This window comes from Artemia sp. Qi Xiang Cuo, chromosome 5, assembly GCF_049724085.1.
Source record: "Artemia sp. Qi Xiang Cuo chromosome 5, ASM4972408v1, whole genome shotgun sequence".
NCBI classification, from domain to species: Eukaryota; Metazoa; Arthropoda; class Branchiopoda; order Anostraca; family Artemiidae; genus Artemia; species Artemia sp. Qi Xiang Cuo.
In genome coordinates this window covers 64334475-64351658 of record NC_142798.1, presented here as the reverse complement: position 1 = coordinate 64351658, position 17184 = coordinate 64334475, and the positions used below count along the sequence as shown (strand labels likewise).

The window sequence follows — 17184 nt, the reverse complement described above, 5'->3', positions numbered from 1 at the left end:
TTTTACTACTGCCGAGATTAAGCTAGCACTAATTTGAGCCAATCAGGTCTTCCCAGAAATTTTCTTATTGGTCGATATCTTCTGTGAAAAATTCTGATTGGCTACATCTCAGTATTAGTAAAAGCTCAATGTGAATGGGTCTTAATGTTATTTGGTCTCAAACCAAGGACTATGAACTAGATTATCAGAGAAATAGTAGTAAAAATAATAGATCAGCTTCAGTCCCTAATGATTGCGAACACACATACAAGAGATCCTCTAAGAATTTACTGGATGGACCTCCCCAATAAGAGAAATAGAAAATAATGCCCAATAAATTCACTAACGAAATTCGGACCTTCTTGGGAGATTTAAAAGGTTATGTATTAATAAATAGAGGTTACGCAACAGATTCTACGTCAAGTTCTCAAATGGTTCCAGATTCAAATTTTAAGATGGAAAAAAAGTCAAGTCCTACCCTTAATTCAAATAATTATCCATGGATAAAATCTTGCCATTTTATTTATAATATTTATAAATTTAACACTCTGATCACGTTCATTTAACCACTCTGATGTTGTTAGGTATAATCTATAAAACAGAGTAGATCCAAATGCTCAGAATAGTCATAAAAGTATATCTCTACACCTCACAGCTGAAAATGACACCTTGATGTTTGTGATCAACATCTCAACTGGAAGTCAAATCGATGCTGTGAACAGTAAATATCTGACACCGTAGTCAAATATTCAAATTGTCACTGTTGTCAAATATTATTTGCTGTTGCAATTAATAAAAAACCTTGTGTAGCAAATATGTAGCAAATTAATCTTACCAATCATGACTGCTCTGCCTTTGGGATCAATTGCTAAATACTGGCCAGGAACAATCCTTCTGCACCCACTTTTGCCAAATGTTTCTTGATGTACTTTTTCAAATACATTCTTCTGTGGGTTGTATCCCAGGATAACAATCCGTCCCGAGTCAGAACCAACAACAACAAAATCTGAAACATAAAAATGAACTCATACGATACACCTAGTGATACAAAGACCATTAGGATATAATTCAATATTCTCAGCTCAAAGTTGTTTTCATTTCCAAAAGAATCGAAAGTCTAACTTGTGTGAAACATCATTGAAAGCTTTAGAAGAAAGTCAACATTTTGAGATTCAAGTCTCACAGAACCCATTGAAAAAACGAGTCTAATCGCAGTTCAATGTTGCATTTATACATGCATCTGTTAAACTTTAGCATAGTAAAAATTACGAGATAATCAAGCTTTTAAGTGAAAATTTTCTGTCCATGGACGGTACCATCTTCCTTGATATAGAATGTAATATCAAAGCAGCAAAATAAGAACGCTTCCAAATTATTGATAGTTTCAGATGATAAAAAATAAAATTGAAAACATGATGGACACTTTTTAAGAAAAATTATTATTTTAAACAGGTTTCTAATATCCATTTAATATCCACTAAATCATTTAAACAATAGGCTTTTTCTGACGACATTGTTGGTCAACAATCTGATCTGACGTGACCTATTTTTTTAATCAATAATCATGTTCAAGCGACCAGCCAAAGTTTTGTTGATCAACGTTGTGGATGAAAATGAACCAAAACTGAAATCGTTGGTGGTCAAACCTGTTGGTTAAATATTTCAAGGCATAACTGAGGCCCTAGACGGTCAATCGTTTTGATCAGAAGTTTTTGTCAATCGATTGAGGTGTGCTGTAATAAACCTTCATTCGATCCCTCAATCAACCCTTCTATCTTGACCAAAGGTAATCTAACACATTGCTTTTCATCAAAATGATTGAGTCATTCAAACTTTCTATCAATCACCGTCAACGCTTGACTCAAGCGTCCAACAGGTTCCGAGTAGGTCAATCATGACTCAAGCGTCAAACAGGTTCCGAGTAGGTCAATCATGCTTGAGTCAATCGATTGACATAAGCTTTTGATCAAAATGATTGACCGTCTAGGGCCTCCTTAAGATCATGAAGAAAATCGTTTTTGTTTGTACAATTCTTAGGGGGAAAGGCCATAAAGGTTGTTATATTTATTATGAGCTTCATCTCTTACCCAAACTAATACATGAAAAGGTAGTTTCTTTCAAATTCCCTCCTCTTTCATCTCCAAAGAGCACTTAAGATCTGACCATTAGTTGGAGAACTTTCAACATTTACTCCAAGTATATGGAACCACAACGTCTTTAAAGTTATTAAATTAAAAGAAAACAAGTTTTTTTTTAAACTAAAAGTAAGGAGCGACATTAAAACTTAAAAAAAACCAGAAATTATTCCGTATATGAAAGGGGCTGTCCCCGCCGCAACTCCTCGCGCTTTACGCTAACTTTTATAGTTTTAAAAAATAAAGTTGTGAGACAGTCAAACTTTAACGTAAAGAGCAAGGCGTTGAGGAGGGGACAGCCCCTTTCATATACGGAAAAACTTCTGTTCGTTTTAAGTTTTAACGTCACTCCTTATTTTCAGTTAAAAAAGCTGTTTTTTTATATTTAATTTCTGAATGTTTTTTAATTCATTTTGATTTTGGATCACCGTAAATGAATAATTAAAACAAAATGTTCATATTAATTTTACTTTTTTTTTGCTAAATGGCTTTCTAGAAATTTTTTTCTTATGTAACTTGCGAATTAACTTACGTAACGAACTTCTATATTCGTATATTTTTATTAGGTATATTAGGGGATTCGCCCCATAGTCAATACCTCGCTGTTTACGATGCAGTTCAAATTTTGTTCCAATTCTTAAAGAATAACCCCCTTAATCACAAAAGCCGTTAAAAGAATAAATAGCTCTGATGAAAGTACAAAAAAAAACTTTAGCGTACAGAGCGAGGTAATGACTAGGAGGCGAACCCAATCACATACGTAACAATTTCTGTTCGTTTTAAATCTTAACGATGCTCCTTACTTTCGGTTGAGAAAATTGTTTTTTTTTAATACTTAATTTCTGATAGTTTTTTTAAATAATTCTTGGAAATCCGGCACCCCCTTCATAGCAGTGTCCCTTTTCCAATAAAAACTTCTTCCATGGAAAGATCCTCCCGAGTAACACCCTCCTCCGAGCCCCCTCCCACCAAAAAAATCCCTCCTGAAAACGTCTGTATACTTCCCAATAACCAATACTATATGTAAAGAAAGGGCATCGCTTGCAGCCCTTCCCCTGGGATATGTGGGGAACTAAGTCATCCTCAGACATTTTTTAGATTTCCGACTATGCTGAACAAAATGGATATCTCAAAATTTTTATTGGGAGACTTTGGGGGGAAAATGAGCGTGGGAGGGGGCCAATTTGCCCTCCAATTTTGTTGGTCACTTAAAAAAGGCACACGAACTTTTTATTTTCGTTTGAATTAGCCCTAATACAATATTCTAGGACTACTGGATCGATACGATCACCCCTGGACAAAAAAAAAAAAAAAAAAGAAAAAAAAAAAAAAAAAAAAACGCATCCGTGATCTTTCTTCTGGCAAAAAAAAAGAACAAAATTCCACTTTTTTGTAGATAGGAGCTTGAAACATCTAAAGTAGGGTTTTCTGTTACGCTGAATCTGATGGTTTAATTTTCATTAAGATTCTATCACTTTTAGGGGGTGTTTCTAAATTTTTCAAAAATGAAGCAAATATTTTCAGACTCGTAACTTTTGATGGTTTAAACTAAATTTGATAAAACTTATACATTTGAAATCAGCATAAAAATTTGATTCTTTTGATACATCTACTGGTATCAAAATTCTGTTTTTTAGAATTTCGGTTATTATTGAGCCGGGTCGCTCCTTGTAAGTTATTTGTCTACGGTATTAGTAGTTCATAGACATGTGACATGGATTTAGGACCTATACTATGAGACAAAAAGCTTTGACAAGCTAGTTAAGACAATTCGTGGTATCGAACTAAAGTGGTCAAGAGTGACTCGGGCCAATAGGAACCAAAACTATAAAAAGGGTTTTGATAAGAATTAATGCATCAATAGAATTGGCTTTTTGTGCTGATTCTTAATATATCCTAAGATTTTTACAAATGGTATTTGATATTATGGAGTGTACATTTTTCGGGAGGGGGGATTGTCAGCAAGGAAGTTAATTTTCTATGGAAAGAATTTTCAATAGAAAGAAATTTCCGGGGTAAGGAGGATTCTCATGCTAAAATTTCAAACGGGTGAAAGGTGTTTTTGGCATCATTTGAAAGGCGGCCGAAAAGAAAGTCGACAATTTTTTCAACTGAAAGTAAGGACCAACGTTAAAACTTAAAAAGAACATAAACAGTTCCATCTATGGGGCGGGGGCTACCCCTTTCTCATCCATCAGTCTTTTGAGACTTCATAAAAGACTTCGTGGAGAATTACTGACTTTGGGGATAAAATGTACTTTCGAGGCTTCAAACACTTTCGCCCTACTTACACAGAGATCAACCGACCCTCTTCCATAATGATTGATGTATAATTATAATGATGGATAGTTAAATGATGCTTAAAAATATATTTTTTTTATGAACTGCTTATTTAGTATGGACTACATATATCTTAGTAAAAACAATTCTTTCTAATAGAGATAAACGCATGATGATATTAATAAATATACGGTATTCTACTTCTTATAAGGAAATTATTCAAAGATACTTCAGTAGATGGCTGTTAAATGAGGCAGTCAACTTCAAAATCAAATAACTCCTGACACGTAACTCCAACAAATCGGTCCAATACATAGTTGGATATTAAACTCTTAATTTGAGTCTGACTTTTTACCCCTTGATTTTCAATCAACACAAAAGCCAGAATGGTTTTAGTTCCTGGCCAACTATATTGCATCAATTGATATGATGCTCTTAAAAGACTAGATTTCCTCTCAAAATGACAATATACTGAACTCACCTCGCTGAGGTTTAAGGTCTTATCAGAAATAAACCATTACTTTGCTCATCTCAAACTAGCCTATCAAAAGCAAGAAAGACACCCTAGTTTCCTGGTAAAGCGCATTCCGATGTTGGGGCCACTTTAAAAATGTCCTATGCTAGCCTGCTAGCACGGGTGCTGAATTTTCGATCATACATGACAAATGAAGCGTATCTTGTTTTCGGAGGGGGGGGGGGAATCTTGTTTTTTTTTATGAACTGCTTATTTAGTATGGACTACATCTATCTTAGTAAAAACAATCCTTTCTAATAGAGATAAACTCACGATGGTATGAATAAATATATTCTATTTCTTCTAAGGAAATTATTCAGAGACATCAGTAGATGGCTGCTAAATGAGGCAGTCAACTTCAAAATCAAATAACTCCTGATACGTAACTCCTACAAATCGGTCCAATACATAGCTGGAGATTAAACTCTTAATTTGAGTCTGACTTTTTACCCCTTGATTTTCAATCAACACAAAAGCCAGAATGGTTTTAGTTCTTTTGTCTCTAGCCAACTATATTGTATCAATTGATATGATGCTCTTAGAAGACTAGATTTCCTCTCAAAATGACAATATACTGAACTCACCTCGCTGAGGTTTAAGGTCTTATCAGAAATAAACTATTACTTTGTTCATCTCAAACTAGCCTATCCAAAGCAATAAAGACACCCTAGTTTCCTGGTAAAGCGCATTTCGATGTTGGGGCCACTTTAAAAATATCCTATGCTAGCCTGCTAGCACAGGTGCTGAATTTTCGATCATACATGACAAATGAAGCGTAAATTTTTTTCGGGGGGGGGGGGAGGGGGGGGAGAGATTTTTAAGTTTTTTCAGGGGGGCATCTTCCAGTCAAGTTACTTGAGACAAAATCAACTTGGCCTATGGTGCTCTGCGTTAAGACAGCTTGTGTTTCGTACCTTTCGAAAGCTTGCAACTTTAGACTTTTCCAAAATTCTTGAAAGAAAAAATTGGCTGTTTTTTTTTATGTAAAATCCAGACATTTAACATTCTATAGGGTTTTTCATCTGAGACTTTTGAGGTAACAACGCAAAGAGGACATTATAGTCCTCTATTTTTTAATTCAGATGAACAAGACAGGACCTCAGCATATGTCATTGGAGAGATTTAACGAAATGAAGGTAATTTTCCTACTATATGCTAATGTTGACAGAGAACAAACTAAGATAATATAAAAATAGAGATGAGGCCACACCGAAGGGATTCCCTTTCGGTGAAATCACACCGAAAGAAATCACATTTATTGCTTGCATCACCTGCAAAAACAGGATAATGTCATCCTAAAAACCGAAGAAATAATGTGTAAGACACCTTTCCATGACGCCATCCCAATAAAGTTTAATGACGTCACGGGTCTATAAAACAAGAAAGCTCACAGCACAATAGCATCAGTAATGAAAGTTATCTTTGAATGAAAAGTTTGTCTCACAATTTGTGTAACCTTTAGATTGTAATTTCTTGAAAATATGCTAGTTCATCAAAAGAGAGTTGTAAATCCATGGGACTTGGAGTATGTTCTACAGTACCCAAATGTGATGGACAAAATAGCGGTTCTGCCTGATGATTCAAATTCTAGAGCTAGTAGTAGTGATTATGTGTATTTCCGACAAAATGATCCTGGTTCAGAAACAGAGTTTGACAATGACGGCAAAATGTACAATTTGTTCAGTGTCTTATTCCCTAATTTTATCAGGACAACAGAAAAGAAGCAACACGAGGAATCAATCCCCTTTCAGCAAGATTTACACATGAATAATGAAGCACAACAATTAAACAACGTTTTCACTTTACAAGACCCAGCTTTATCAATTCAGATCCATGCTTAGCAATATGGCTGTGATACTGAACGGTAGCAGTTTCGAGCCTCTAAACCATGGCTATGAGGCTAAGGACTTCAATAATAGCATTAAATACTCAGAAGGTCAGTTCGAAACTGAAAAACCTATTAGTTATTTTGCAAGTATCCAGAGCCTCGACTGTTCTAAGACAGGGCTACCTGGTATAGAAAAAGAGGACTTCCATCCCCGTCAAAGAATTTTTCCAGAATACGAACTGCAATTTAATAATGAAGTACATATTATTAATGGTCTCTATTTGCAAGATCATTTTGGTATCAGTTTTGAGCCTTATGACCCAACTGTTCCTAGTTATGTAGCCCAAGACATAAGTGACGAACCAGAGACAGATTTGGAAAATTTTTCTAAACATTATTCTCTAACTGCAACGGAACTTGGAGAAGGTGCTTCTGGGAAAGTATTCTTAGCAACGAGAAACTGTGATTTAAAACAAGCAGCTGTAAAAAAGATAAATTTAAACCCAACTAACCTAATCCAGTTGGACTGTGGCAAATTTTTACCAAACGAAATATATTTTTTGAACAAAGTTAGAGATATTGATGGTTGTGTGAAGTTACTCGACTATTTTATAGTCGGAGAGGAATGTTGGATTACAACAGAGTATCACCAGAACTCAATAACATTAACAGAATTTATCAACAGCCATGAACAGTTAAGTGAAAATAGAGTTATCAATCTTTTTGAACAAATATTATCCATAGTTTCGAGATTGGAAATGGCTGGCATAGCACACAGAGATTTGAAAGGGGACAATATCCTTGTTGACGAAAATGAAAATATATTGGTTATTGACTTTGGATTAGCTGAAACTTTGGAGACGGCAAATGGAATTGTATGTGGCACTCCTGGTTACATGCCTCCAGAAGTTGAATCCTGTGAAGCCAAATATATGATAGGACCGGTAACTACTTGGTCTCTAGGGGTTATATTGGGATCCCTCTTGATTGGTAGAGAACCATTTCAGAACGGGCGACGTTCCCTTGAAGCGAAACGTATGATAGACTCGGGACTAAAAAGCAGGAATTGTTCACGATTGGCTCGTAGTTTAGTGCGCAAGTGTTTACAACTAACGAGAGACAACAGACCAAGTGTGAAAGAAATACTTCAAGATCCTTGGTTAAGTGTACACAGGAGTGCTTAATGTGAAAATAGGCCACTTAGGAATATATCAAATGGTTTTAATCAAAATTTGTCGTGTGTGTCGTGTTTTTTTATTATAGTTTACAATACAAATTTATTACAAGTAATAACGTTTTTGTTTATATTCTTTAGATTATATAGCACAAGCAGTGCTTTCACTATGACCGAATTTTCTAGAATGAAAACTTATTTCTTCATAATCTCTCTGAAGAATAACGTTTTAAAATGCAAACTTTTAACGCAAAATACGAATCGTTAATTATAGCTAATCTCAGTTTTCAGAGTGATTACAAGGAACCCAATTTTTTAAAAGCACTGTACACTGAGAACTATCATCTTGAGAATATACTTAACCGTGATTAAATAAAAAATAACAAGTTTTTTGAACTGAAAGTAATGGGCAACATTGAAACTTAAATGATCCAAAATTATTACGTGCATGAGGGGATTGCCCTCCCCCCCTCCTCAGTACCTCGCTCTTTACGCTAAAGTTTCATTTTTTGTTATATTTATTTAAGAATGACTCCTGAATCACAAGTTCAGTTTAATTAGAATAACAAGCTCTTTTAAAAGTTCTAAAAAAACTTTAGCGTAAAGAGCAAGGTTATTGAGGTGGGCACCCCCCCTCATATACGTAATAATTTATGTTCGTTTTGAGTTTTAATGTTGCTCCTTGCTTTCAGTTGAAAAAAAAATATTTAATTTTTGATTGTTTTTTAAATAATTCTGGAAAATCCTGCTACCCCTCCATGGAAAATTCCCTGCCCCTACAAAAAATTCCTCCATAAAAAGATCCAACCAATTAACCCCTCCCCATACACCAGTAAACACCCCTGAAAAATGTCTGCCTGCTTCCCTATAGCCAATACTATGTAATAAAATGGGCAAAGTTCATAGCTTACAGCTCCACCTCCTGAAACTGTGGGAAACAAGTCATCCTCAAAAACTTAATTATCAGATTTTTCGATTGAGCTGAACAAAATGGCTATCTCTAAATTTTGATCGGGCGAGTTTTGGGGAAAATGAGCGTGGGATGGGGGCTAGCTGCCCTCCAATATTTTCAGTCTCTTAAAAAGGACCCTAGAACGTTTGAATTCCGATCAAATGAGCACTCTCCCAATCTGTGAATATCCCAGGAACGACTTAGGGCAGTAAGGTGAAACTTGCAGGGCATGTTGGAATTTTTTAAAACTAAGGACATAAGGTAGGATTTTTAGTGAATGTTGAGGCAGATGTTGAACTAAATCGAAACCAAAAAGCCACTGTTTGGATAATACTACTACTACAACTTCTTCTGTTATTACTACTACTCCCACTGCTCCTACTACTACTATCACTGATATTGTTAAGGCTAATAGTATTAAGAAAAAACTTTCAGGAAAAGCTAAGGGGTAGGTAAAACTAAATGAAAAGGCATTAGGTGCATGCTGGCTGTTGAAAGGAAGGATCAGCAATATCTCGGGAACGGCTGAAGATGTTAAGTTGAAACTCTTACCACTGCAATAACTATTGAACTAAATCAAAATGTTTAAGTGCATCCAGGTTGTCAAAATATCCTAGCTACAATGTCTCAGGAACAGAGTAGCGTATTAAATTTTATTTTCAGGTATAATTGAAGGGACTGAAAAACTAAGTCAAAAGGTACTATTTGTATACAAAAGGGGTATTTGATTATACAAAAGGGGTATATGCAATATCTCAGAAACTGCTAGGGGAGTTACATTGGAACTTTCAGAGCGTTTTATTGTGGATTTTGAACAAAATCAAAAGACGCTATCTCCATCAAAGTTTGTCATAAGGGCAAAGATTGGATATCTTAGAAACGACTAAAGGTATTAGGTTGAAACCTTCGGGGTTACAAAAATTACTACTTATATAATTACTACTGGCTACTGCAACTATTTATGACTACAACTGCGTTTATTTACGGCTGTGACTGCTTGCATTTGTGACTATTTGTGGCTGAAAATACCTGTGACTACTAATATTTGCTATTGAAACTATAAATACTTGAAACTGCTTTTGCAACTATACGCGACTCCTACTGCAACAACTTGCGAGTTCGACTACTTGTGACTGTGACTACATGTAATTGCAACTGCAACAAATCGCGACTGCTACTACTAGTACTACTATAGAACTAAATCAAAAGAGTTTAACTGCATCCAGATCCAGGTTGTCATGATTGCACAGATGCAATATCTCAGGAATGGCAACTTAATACTCTCAGGAGTATTAAGTTGAAACTATCAAGGAAAGCTGAGGGGGTGTAAAACTAAAATGAAATAAACAATGTCTATCCAGATTGTCAAAATGGTGTCCATGCAATATTCCAGGAAAAACTATAAGTATCATGTTGGAACATCAGTTAAGTTTTTTGGGATGTTAAACTAAATCAAAAAACACTATATGTATCCAACTTTGTCCGAAGGGCATACTTGGGATATGCCATGAAATCCGAAAATAAAGCAGATCCCAATTATGTGAATATTTTTCTCCGTACCCATCCATCCAAAGCATTTAAGTAGAACTTTTATTAAAAACTGTTTCAAAATTTTGTCCAACATATAAATAGTAACACAGAATCTGGATTCTCACAAAAAAAACAAAGAAACAACAAAAGACTTAAAATATTCTTTTCTTAACCAGTGAAAGAGTATGTTTATTAAAATCAAACAGAATTTTTTTTTTTACTTTTCATACAGAAGAAGTTTTCCGAAGAAAAGTAGAGCTACATTAAACCAAAGATGAGAAGAAATAAAGTTGGAATTATTTTTTTTAGGCGCAAAGCAACCATAAGTCATAGTCAATAAATAAATGAAACCCAAAAAGAACAGAAATTACAACAAATATCCAAGCCAAACTCTGAAGACCAGAACGTAATTTTCAAATTTCTGAAAATAGAATATACTCATTTTTTGTACAATATATTTTATATTTTTTTTATACTATACATTTTTTATAATATCATACAATATCAAAAATATTTTTAAACCTTTTCTCCTTTATGCGTTTAATAAATCAAAAATCATTAAGACTTTCAGAAATGATTATTAGAAATGAAAACTGTTAGAAAACCGCTACTTTTTCTTTTAAATATATGAAGTGAAAAATAATAAGTGAGTTTGAATAAGGTGCGTATTTTTTTTCTCTTTTTTTTCATTGGTAAAGTTATATGTTACCATTGAGGGAGGAGGAGATACAAGACAGGCACTTTAAAAGCTTGTCTTATGAAAAGAAAAAGATTCCTATGCAACAGAATATTGTCAGATTTTTCGGTTGGAGTCGGAAATTTGTTGGATTTTGGACCAGTGTCGTGTCGGAAAAAATGTCGGATTTTCTTTGGTCGGGTGTCGGAATTTTCAGGCTTTTTAAACTGACAGATCGGAATCTGGTAGGAACAAAGTAGGAGCACTAGTCTTTACAATGAAGTTTGAATTTTTGTCCCAATTCTTTGAGAATGACTCTTGAAACACAGGGGCTGTTGAATTTGAATGAGAATTTCCTTCCTCGACTTTCAAAAATAGCTTTTTTGATACTACCATTAGAAAAATCAAAAAAGGAAAAAAAAAACAACACTGTCACCCTTGATTAAAAGAAACAAAACTTTTATTTATGTTTGTTAAAAAAAAACTTAATTCTTTATATATTTATTTTGTAATGCAGTTTAACTCGAAACAAATTCAACGAAGTATCGTCACTCCTCTTATCAACTCCCAATTTTGTTTCATATTAATGTATATTTCATACACACACAAAGAAGGTGAACATTTAATGAAAAGATCCTTGTGTAAGCAATGTCATTAATTTTTTCTTGCTTATTTCCGTTTTTTCTTTGGATTACTTGCAGTACATGGTGTAAACACTTACTGGTTTAAAGTTTACTCAAATTAACTCTACAAGCATAGAAATGCTGATAAAACGACATATTGCCAGATGGTATGTATAATGAAACCGTAGATACCTACATTGACCCCATAGCAAAACCAAAACTCTACATGATAATTCAGAAGAATTCGCCAAAGCTGGTGCTCATTTTCCTATCTGTTGAAGAAAACATTCTAGTTTAGAATTCATGGCAAGTCATTGATAATCGGATTTGTTCTTCAGTTACAGAGACCCAAATTGTTGATTTTGTTCTTCAGTTTCAGAAACCCAACGAAACCAGATAGCCACAATAGTCACAATGTTGCACTTAGCAAACACAGCAGTAAAATTGTTTGCAAGACTATGAGTAAGGCCAGGCATGAGTGGATTACTTATTATCAAGCTGCTAGAAAAATAGGAACACTAATTCACTATCACCTATTAAGGTGCAACAATATAATTCAGCAAGGCAGTCAGAAACTTAAAACCTGCTTAAATTTAGTAGATTGCATTTATGATTGGAAAAAAGAAAATAAAAAATAATTATATTGACTATAAATTTCATTAAAGCCAAAAGGAGGCTGTTCACTCTTTTTGATAAGGAAGTGCAGAACATACCTTTATTGCCACCTGTCAGTCTAAATGCCATAAGAGAACGAATAACCAAAAATCTCAACACTGATTGCCACGTGCACTTTTCCAGTATTGACATCCGGTTTGAGCAATTCCAGGACATTGCCTCTTGATATGACTATCCCCTGCTGCCGTGTTCCACTAAAGGCTCCATGTACTGCATGAGTAATAGCTGTTGGACGCTGCAGAGTTAGGTTGTACAGATACATGGCACTAGAAGCAAATCAAAACGACTTTCAGAAATGTATTACAAACACAGGAGTTCATCACTCAATTCTGCACTCTTGTCAATTAGCTTAGAATTTTCATAAAGAAATAGTGTTTAAATAAAGATCTTAAAAAGCCTTTATGGGATTGCACCCTAGGTAGGAAATAAGAAGCAAAATCCTTTAAACTGACAGAATAAAATAAAAGCTTGTGTGAGGCCAAAAGCTTTTACCTACACTTCAGTCAATAAACAACACAGGCTTTGGCAACCCGATTTACTATGCAATCACCACAGATATGATTGTGTTGAAGGTCTATCCTATGGTATAACTATATCCATGCTTATTAAAAAAAAGTACTGAAGAAACTTAGACCAATTGAAAGTTCTTACACATAAGTTCTTGCAAGCTATCTTGGCTAATTTTATTCTACCCTCTTTTTTTCAAGAGTGTGCAAAAACTATACACACCTTGGGCAAAGGGGGATACTATTGAAGCCATGAGATTTGTATGCTCCAAACCAAAGCATAATTTTCAGGTCCTTTATGGTCAAGTTAAAATTCCTATGGCGTTAGCTATAACAATATATCTGCCAAAAACTCATTACTACTTGTACAAACATAAAAGAACCTTGAGGGGAAGGCTCTTAAGCTTAAGGTATTAAAAAATTTCCCCATAATTTTCAGTGCTCCATCTGATGCCTGAATTTGAAGCTCTTTTTTATTTAAAACTTCAAAAAAATTAAAAATGTATATTTGTACAAACCAGCAAAATGTGGGCGTTAGCACTTTTTCTTACTACAGGGATCGGATGATATACTACATTTGTAGCAATATTTTGGTCACAATAAATGCATTATGGCAATAAGGTTTAGCAGACAGTATTACTTTAGAAAAAATATATCTTCTCAATCCATCAAAGGATTTGAACCATGGTCATTGGCTGCCAAGATTTTGAAAAAGAGGGGATACGAAAATCGTCGCAAGTTTTTATCAATTCTGAATGTGTTTCAGCAAATCAATGGATCACACATTATGCTCCATGATCATGTCTGTTGAAATTTTTAATTTTACCCATATGTATAACTGCATAAACCAAAGGGGTTTAAGCAGCAAAGTAGTGGGTTACCATATCAATTTTCCAATAATGAAAATGTCCAAACTTTCCATTTGATTATTTTTCACTATTTTTTTCCAAAAATAAAACAAGAAGCAATATGCAATAATTTAATTATACTGGTTAATAATAGGCCCTAACTTAGACAGAGAGCATAGAACTACAAGCTGAATTAAAAGCTAAATGCTACAAATTTGAAGCAAAATAATGACTAGTATTTCCTGCCTAAAGTAAGTGTGCAAAACTACAACTGCAATAAGTGGAAAAAATACACAAGATAATTCTTTCTCGCTTAATTTCAATGAAAAAACGTGTTAATTCTGTTCATCCTGGGTACTACAATTGCACTAGAAAATACTACTGCTATTAAAAATTTACAGCAGCATCAAACAACCTCAGGCCAACACAACTTCACACCCTTCCCCGTCTGCTTTAGAAATTTCAAATACAGTTGTTAGTCATCAGTGGAGCCTAATACCAGACAAATGATTTATACTTGAGCCTAAAATTGCAAAATGCTGGCTAATCTTAGACACAACATCTTCAATTTGAAAAAAAAAGTATTTAAATCATAGTCTGACTATTATGAATACATTCAATCTGACATGAGTGTTGGGAAGAAGAAAAATTGTATTTTTAATTTCTAGGATAACTTCTTATGAAATTTACATGTATAAAAGTAAAACATTTCCCTAGAATTTTGTCAGCCAATCCAAACTAGGCCACTCCCAATTGTCAGCTGTACTGTCAAAGTGCTGAAAATATTACCCTAGTCTTCAACAATAATAATCACTCGCCTTTGTCATGATTGAATGTTAAGGTTACTTAGAGGACATAAAACAGATGGTAAATAAAAGGAAGCATCATTTATTCAGAAGTAGATAACATTCAAATGAATGTTATATTTGATGTGGGATGAAATTCTCATTCTAGTGATGTTCAATTTTTAGCTATCTTAACATCCAACGAATCAAAAAATTCACTCCAATGGGTATGTTCCCCTTTCACTATATCAGCAACGGAATCCGGTATAGGCCTGAGGATCTGATTTGGAGATAGGTTCACCTCCCATCCTTGTGGTAATAACTATTTTGTTAAGCCGAAAGGTAGATTTCTCTCTCCAGTTGTATGATGGTGGACTAGTCCAGTTCTTCTAAAGGCAGACTTAGAGCTCTCTGTCAAGTTCAACAAGGGAGGGATAAGAGGAGGAAAACAAAAACATAGGGCCTAATTTTGTTTTAGAGCTGGATTTGCTCCCTGAAACTATTTTTCCTTCTATCCTTTCATTTCTCTTGCTGAAATAAGAAATCTACTTCAAATCTTCTTTGAAACAAGAGCAGAACTGGATGGAGAAATACACCTTTTTGATAAACAAATGGTTGTTTCTATGAGCATTGGAGGGGACCTTGAAATGATGAAATTGGGCCCAAATAGTAATTGAAAAAAATCAGTGCAAAAACAGGTTCACATGGATGCATGTCAAGCTCTCATCCACATGAAACCAGCCCAAAGACACAAATGAAAAAACAAAAAATCAGACAGCAGTATTTAAAATAGGCCTATGTGGTAAAACTGCAGAATAGTGGCTTTCCAAAAGGAGACATGCTAGAGCAAGAGAGCCATTTCTAGATTGCTAAATGCATGCTCATTTTATGGTTAAGTGGCATTTTTGACATTTCACCCTGCCCCCTTTTTATGAGTCCCATAAATAGCCCTAGCATATATACACAATAACCTACAATGGAGAAATGGCACCACAAGATTCATTATTTCATGCTCCTTTTCAACATAACAGTTGCTACCCTGAAAATACACCGCAACCCAATTATGGATGTATATAAAATCTAATATGTTAGTTGTTCTTTCCAGCGTTTGATCTGTTGTAAAACTGGTATGCTGGTATATACTCAAAATGGTACTTGTGCATTATAACTAAACCAGCACCATAGACTGTACAAGGAAACCAGACAAACAGGTATTTGCTAGATAAATTGATGGCAAAGCATGATTTCTCATTTCAGTTTACAATATTTAAATGATTGTTTTTCCAATCAATAAAGATAAACATGAAAATGTTTCTGCCCTAGGATGGATGATAAGACTATCTATGAACAAGTGAAATGAATTATTTTTATATGATTCTTACAAAAGGTTATGCCAGATTTACCTCTCACTGCAACTATCTGTCTTAACTTTACTTCAATCAGCCATGGCTCTCAAGTTTTTAATTACTTCAACCAAGCTGATTTTAATTCAAAAATCCAGTCTTGGTCTTTTTGTTTTTTTACAGTAAGGAGGGAAGGGTGAGTTGTCACAAGCACAACATTATAAATAAAAAGGAGCATAAAATTAGCGAAAAATAGGTTGCTAAGTTACGGTAAATAAACTTACCCTTATAAAAATTTCATCCTGAATTCAGATGCAATTCTTAAAATGAGAATTTAACAAATTTGAACAAAAATTTTCATGTCTGTAGCAAATTCTTGATCAATTTACAAAAAAAAACTTCTATAAATTTTATTTGTTGTTATTAATTGGCAAATTGGTACGCGATGAAGTAGAATAGTGCTTAAGGTACATTGACTGCACTTCATTCAAATCTTCTAGTGAGCTTATACTTTTGTTTTTACTGACCTGCTTTGTGTCCTGCTACTTATTGGGACATCTACAAGCTAGTTCTGTGAAGTCTCATACTACACAGAAATCAGCAAATTCCCTGGCAATGATGAAACCAGCAATAACTTTTTCAGGACTCATGGGGTTATGTAATCATCAATCGGGTGCCCTTGATACAAGACCTATACATTTTCTGTTCAGGTGTAGGTTATTGGAAGTGTGCAAACAACTATATTATCCCAAAGAAGAGAAGATATTATACGAGAAGAGAAGATTTTGCTACTGTAAAGTCTGACAAGAAGGGGAGTTTTAGCATAAGGCCAGAATTGCATCTTATAAAATTTTCATTAACCATTGGGTCAGATTTTTGGTTCTTTAACTATGACTAAGGAGCACCAATTAGGAAGCCAAACAAATATGGCTTGGAGGTCTTTCTGCTCTGAAGTTATGATTGCTTTGCTAGGAAGCCAAAAATTTAATGGGCCAAGGTGGTGGAGTAGATGAAACTTTGATGGGGAGGAAAGGTTTCATCATAGGATGGTTGGATTTTAATGCAAGTAAGAGAAAAAACCAATCTTCCTACCTGTGACAGAGGAGAACACAGTTTGCAAAGGAACAAGAAAACGTTGAGATTTGTCATAGAGAAATACATCCAGCCTGGGGTAAATATTCAATTTACTATACAATTTAGCTAAGATGAAAGTGAAAATGTCATTTAATGCCTTGTTTAGGCTCTTTAATAATTCAATTATTGCTTTTGGGGTAAATTAGTAAAATTCTAGTTTAGCTTTTTTTGGGGTAAGGTTTATATTAACAGACTGATCAGA

General features: G+C 34.5%; 1 protein-coding gene and 1 pseudogene across 2 annotated transcripts in view; one reads left to right on the top strand and one right to left on the bottom strand.

Annotated features, from left to right (window-relative positions):
• The window catches only part of LOC148952382 (splicing factor 3B subunit 3-like), a 32185-nt pseudogene that overhangs the window by 1847 nt on the left and 13154 nt on the right, over positions 1–17184 (bottom strand). The window contains exons 2-3 of the transcript XR_016141802.1: positions 12405–12632; positions 815–985 (exon numbers count right to left, since the gene is read on the bottom strand). The product of XR_016141802.1 is annotated as a splicing factor 3B subunit 3-like (transcript). The remainder of the gene's footprint in view (positions 1–814; positions 986–12404; positions 12633–17184) is intronic.
• Positions 6754–7920, top strand: LOC148952383 (uncharacterized). The gene has a single exon (XM_089088634.1). The coding sequence runs from the start codon at positions 6754–6756 to the stop codon at positions 7918–7920; it is 1167 nt and encodes a 388-aa protein (XP_088944760.1).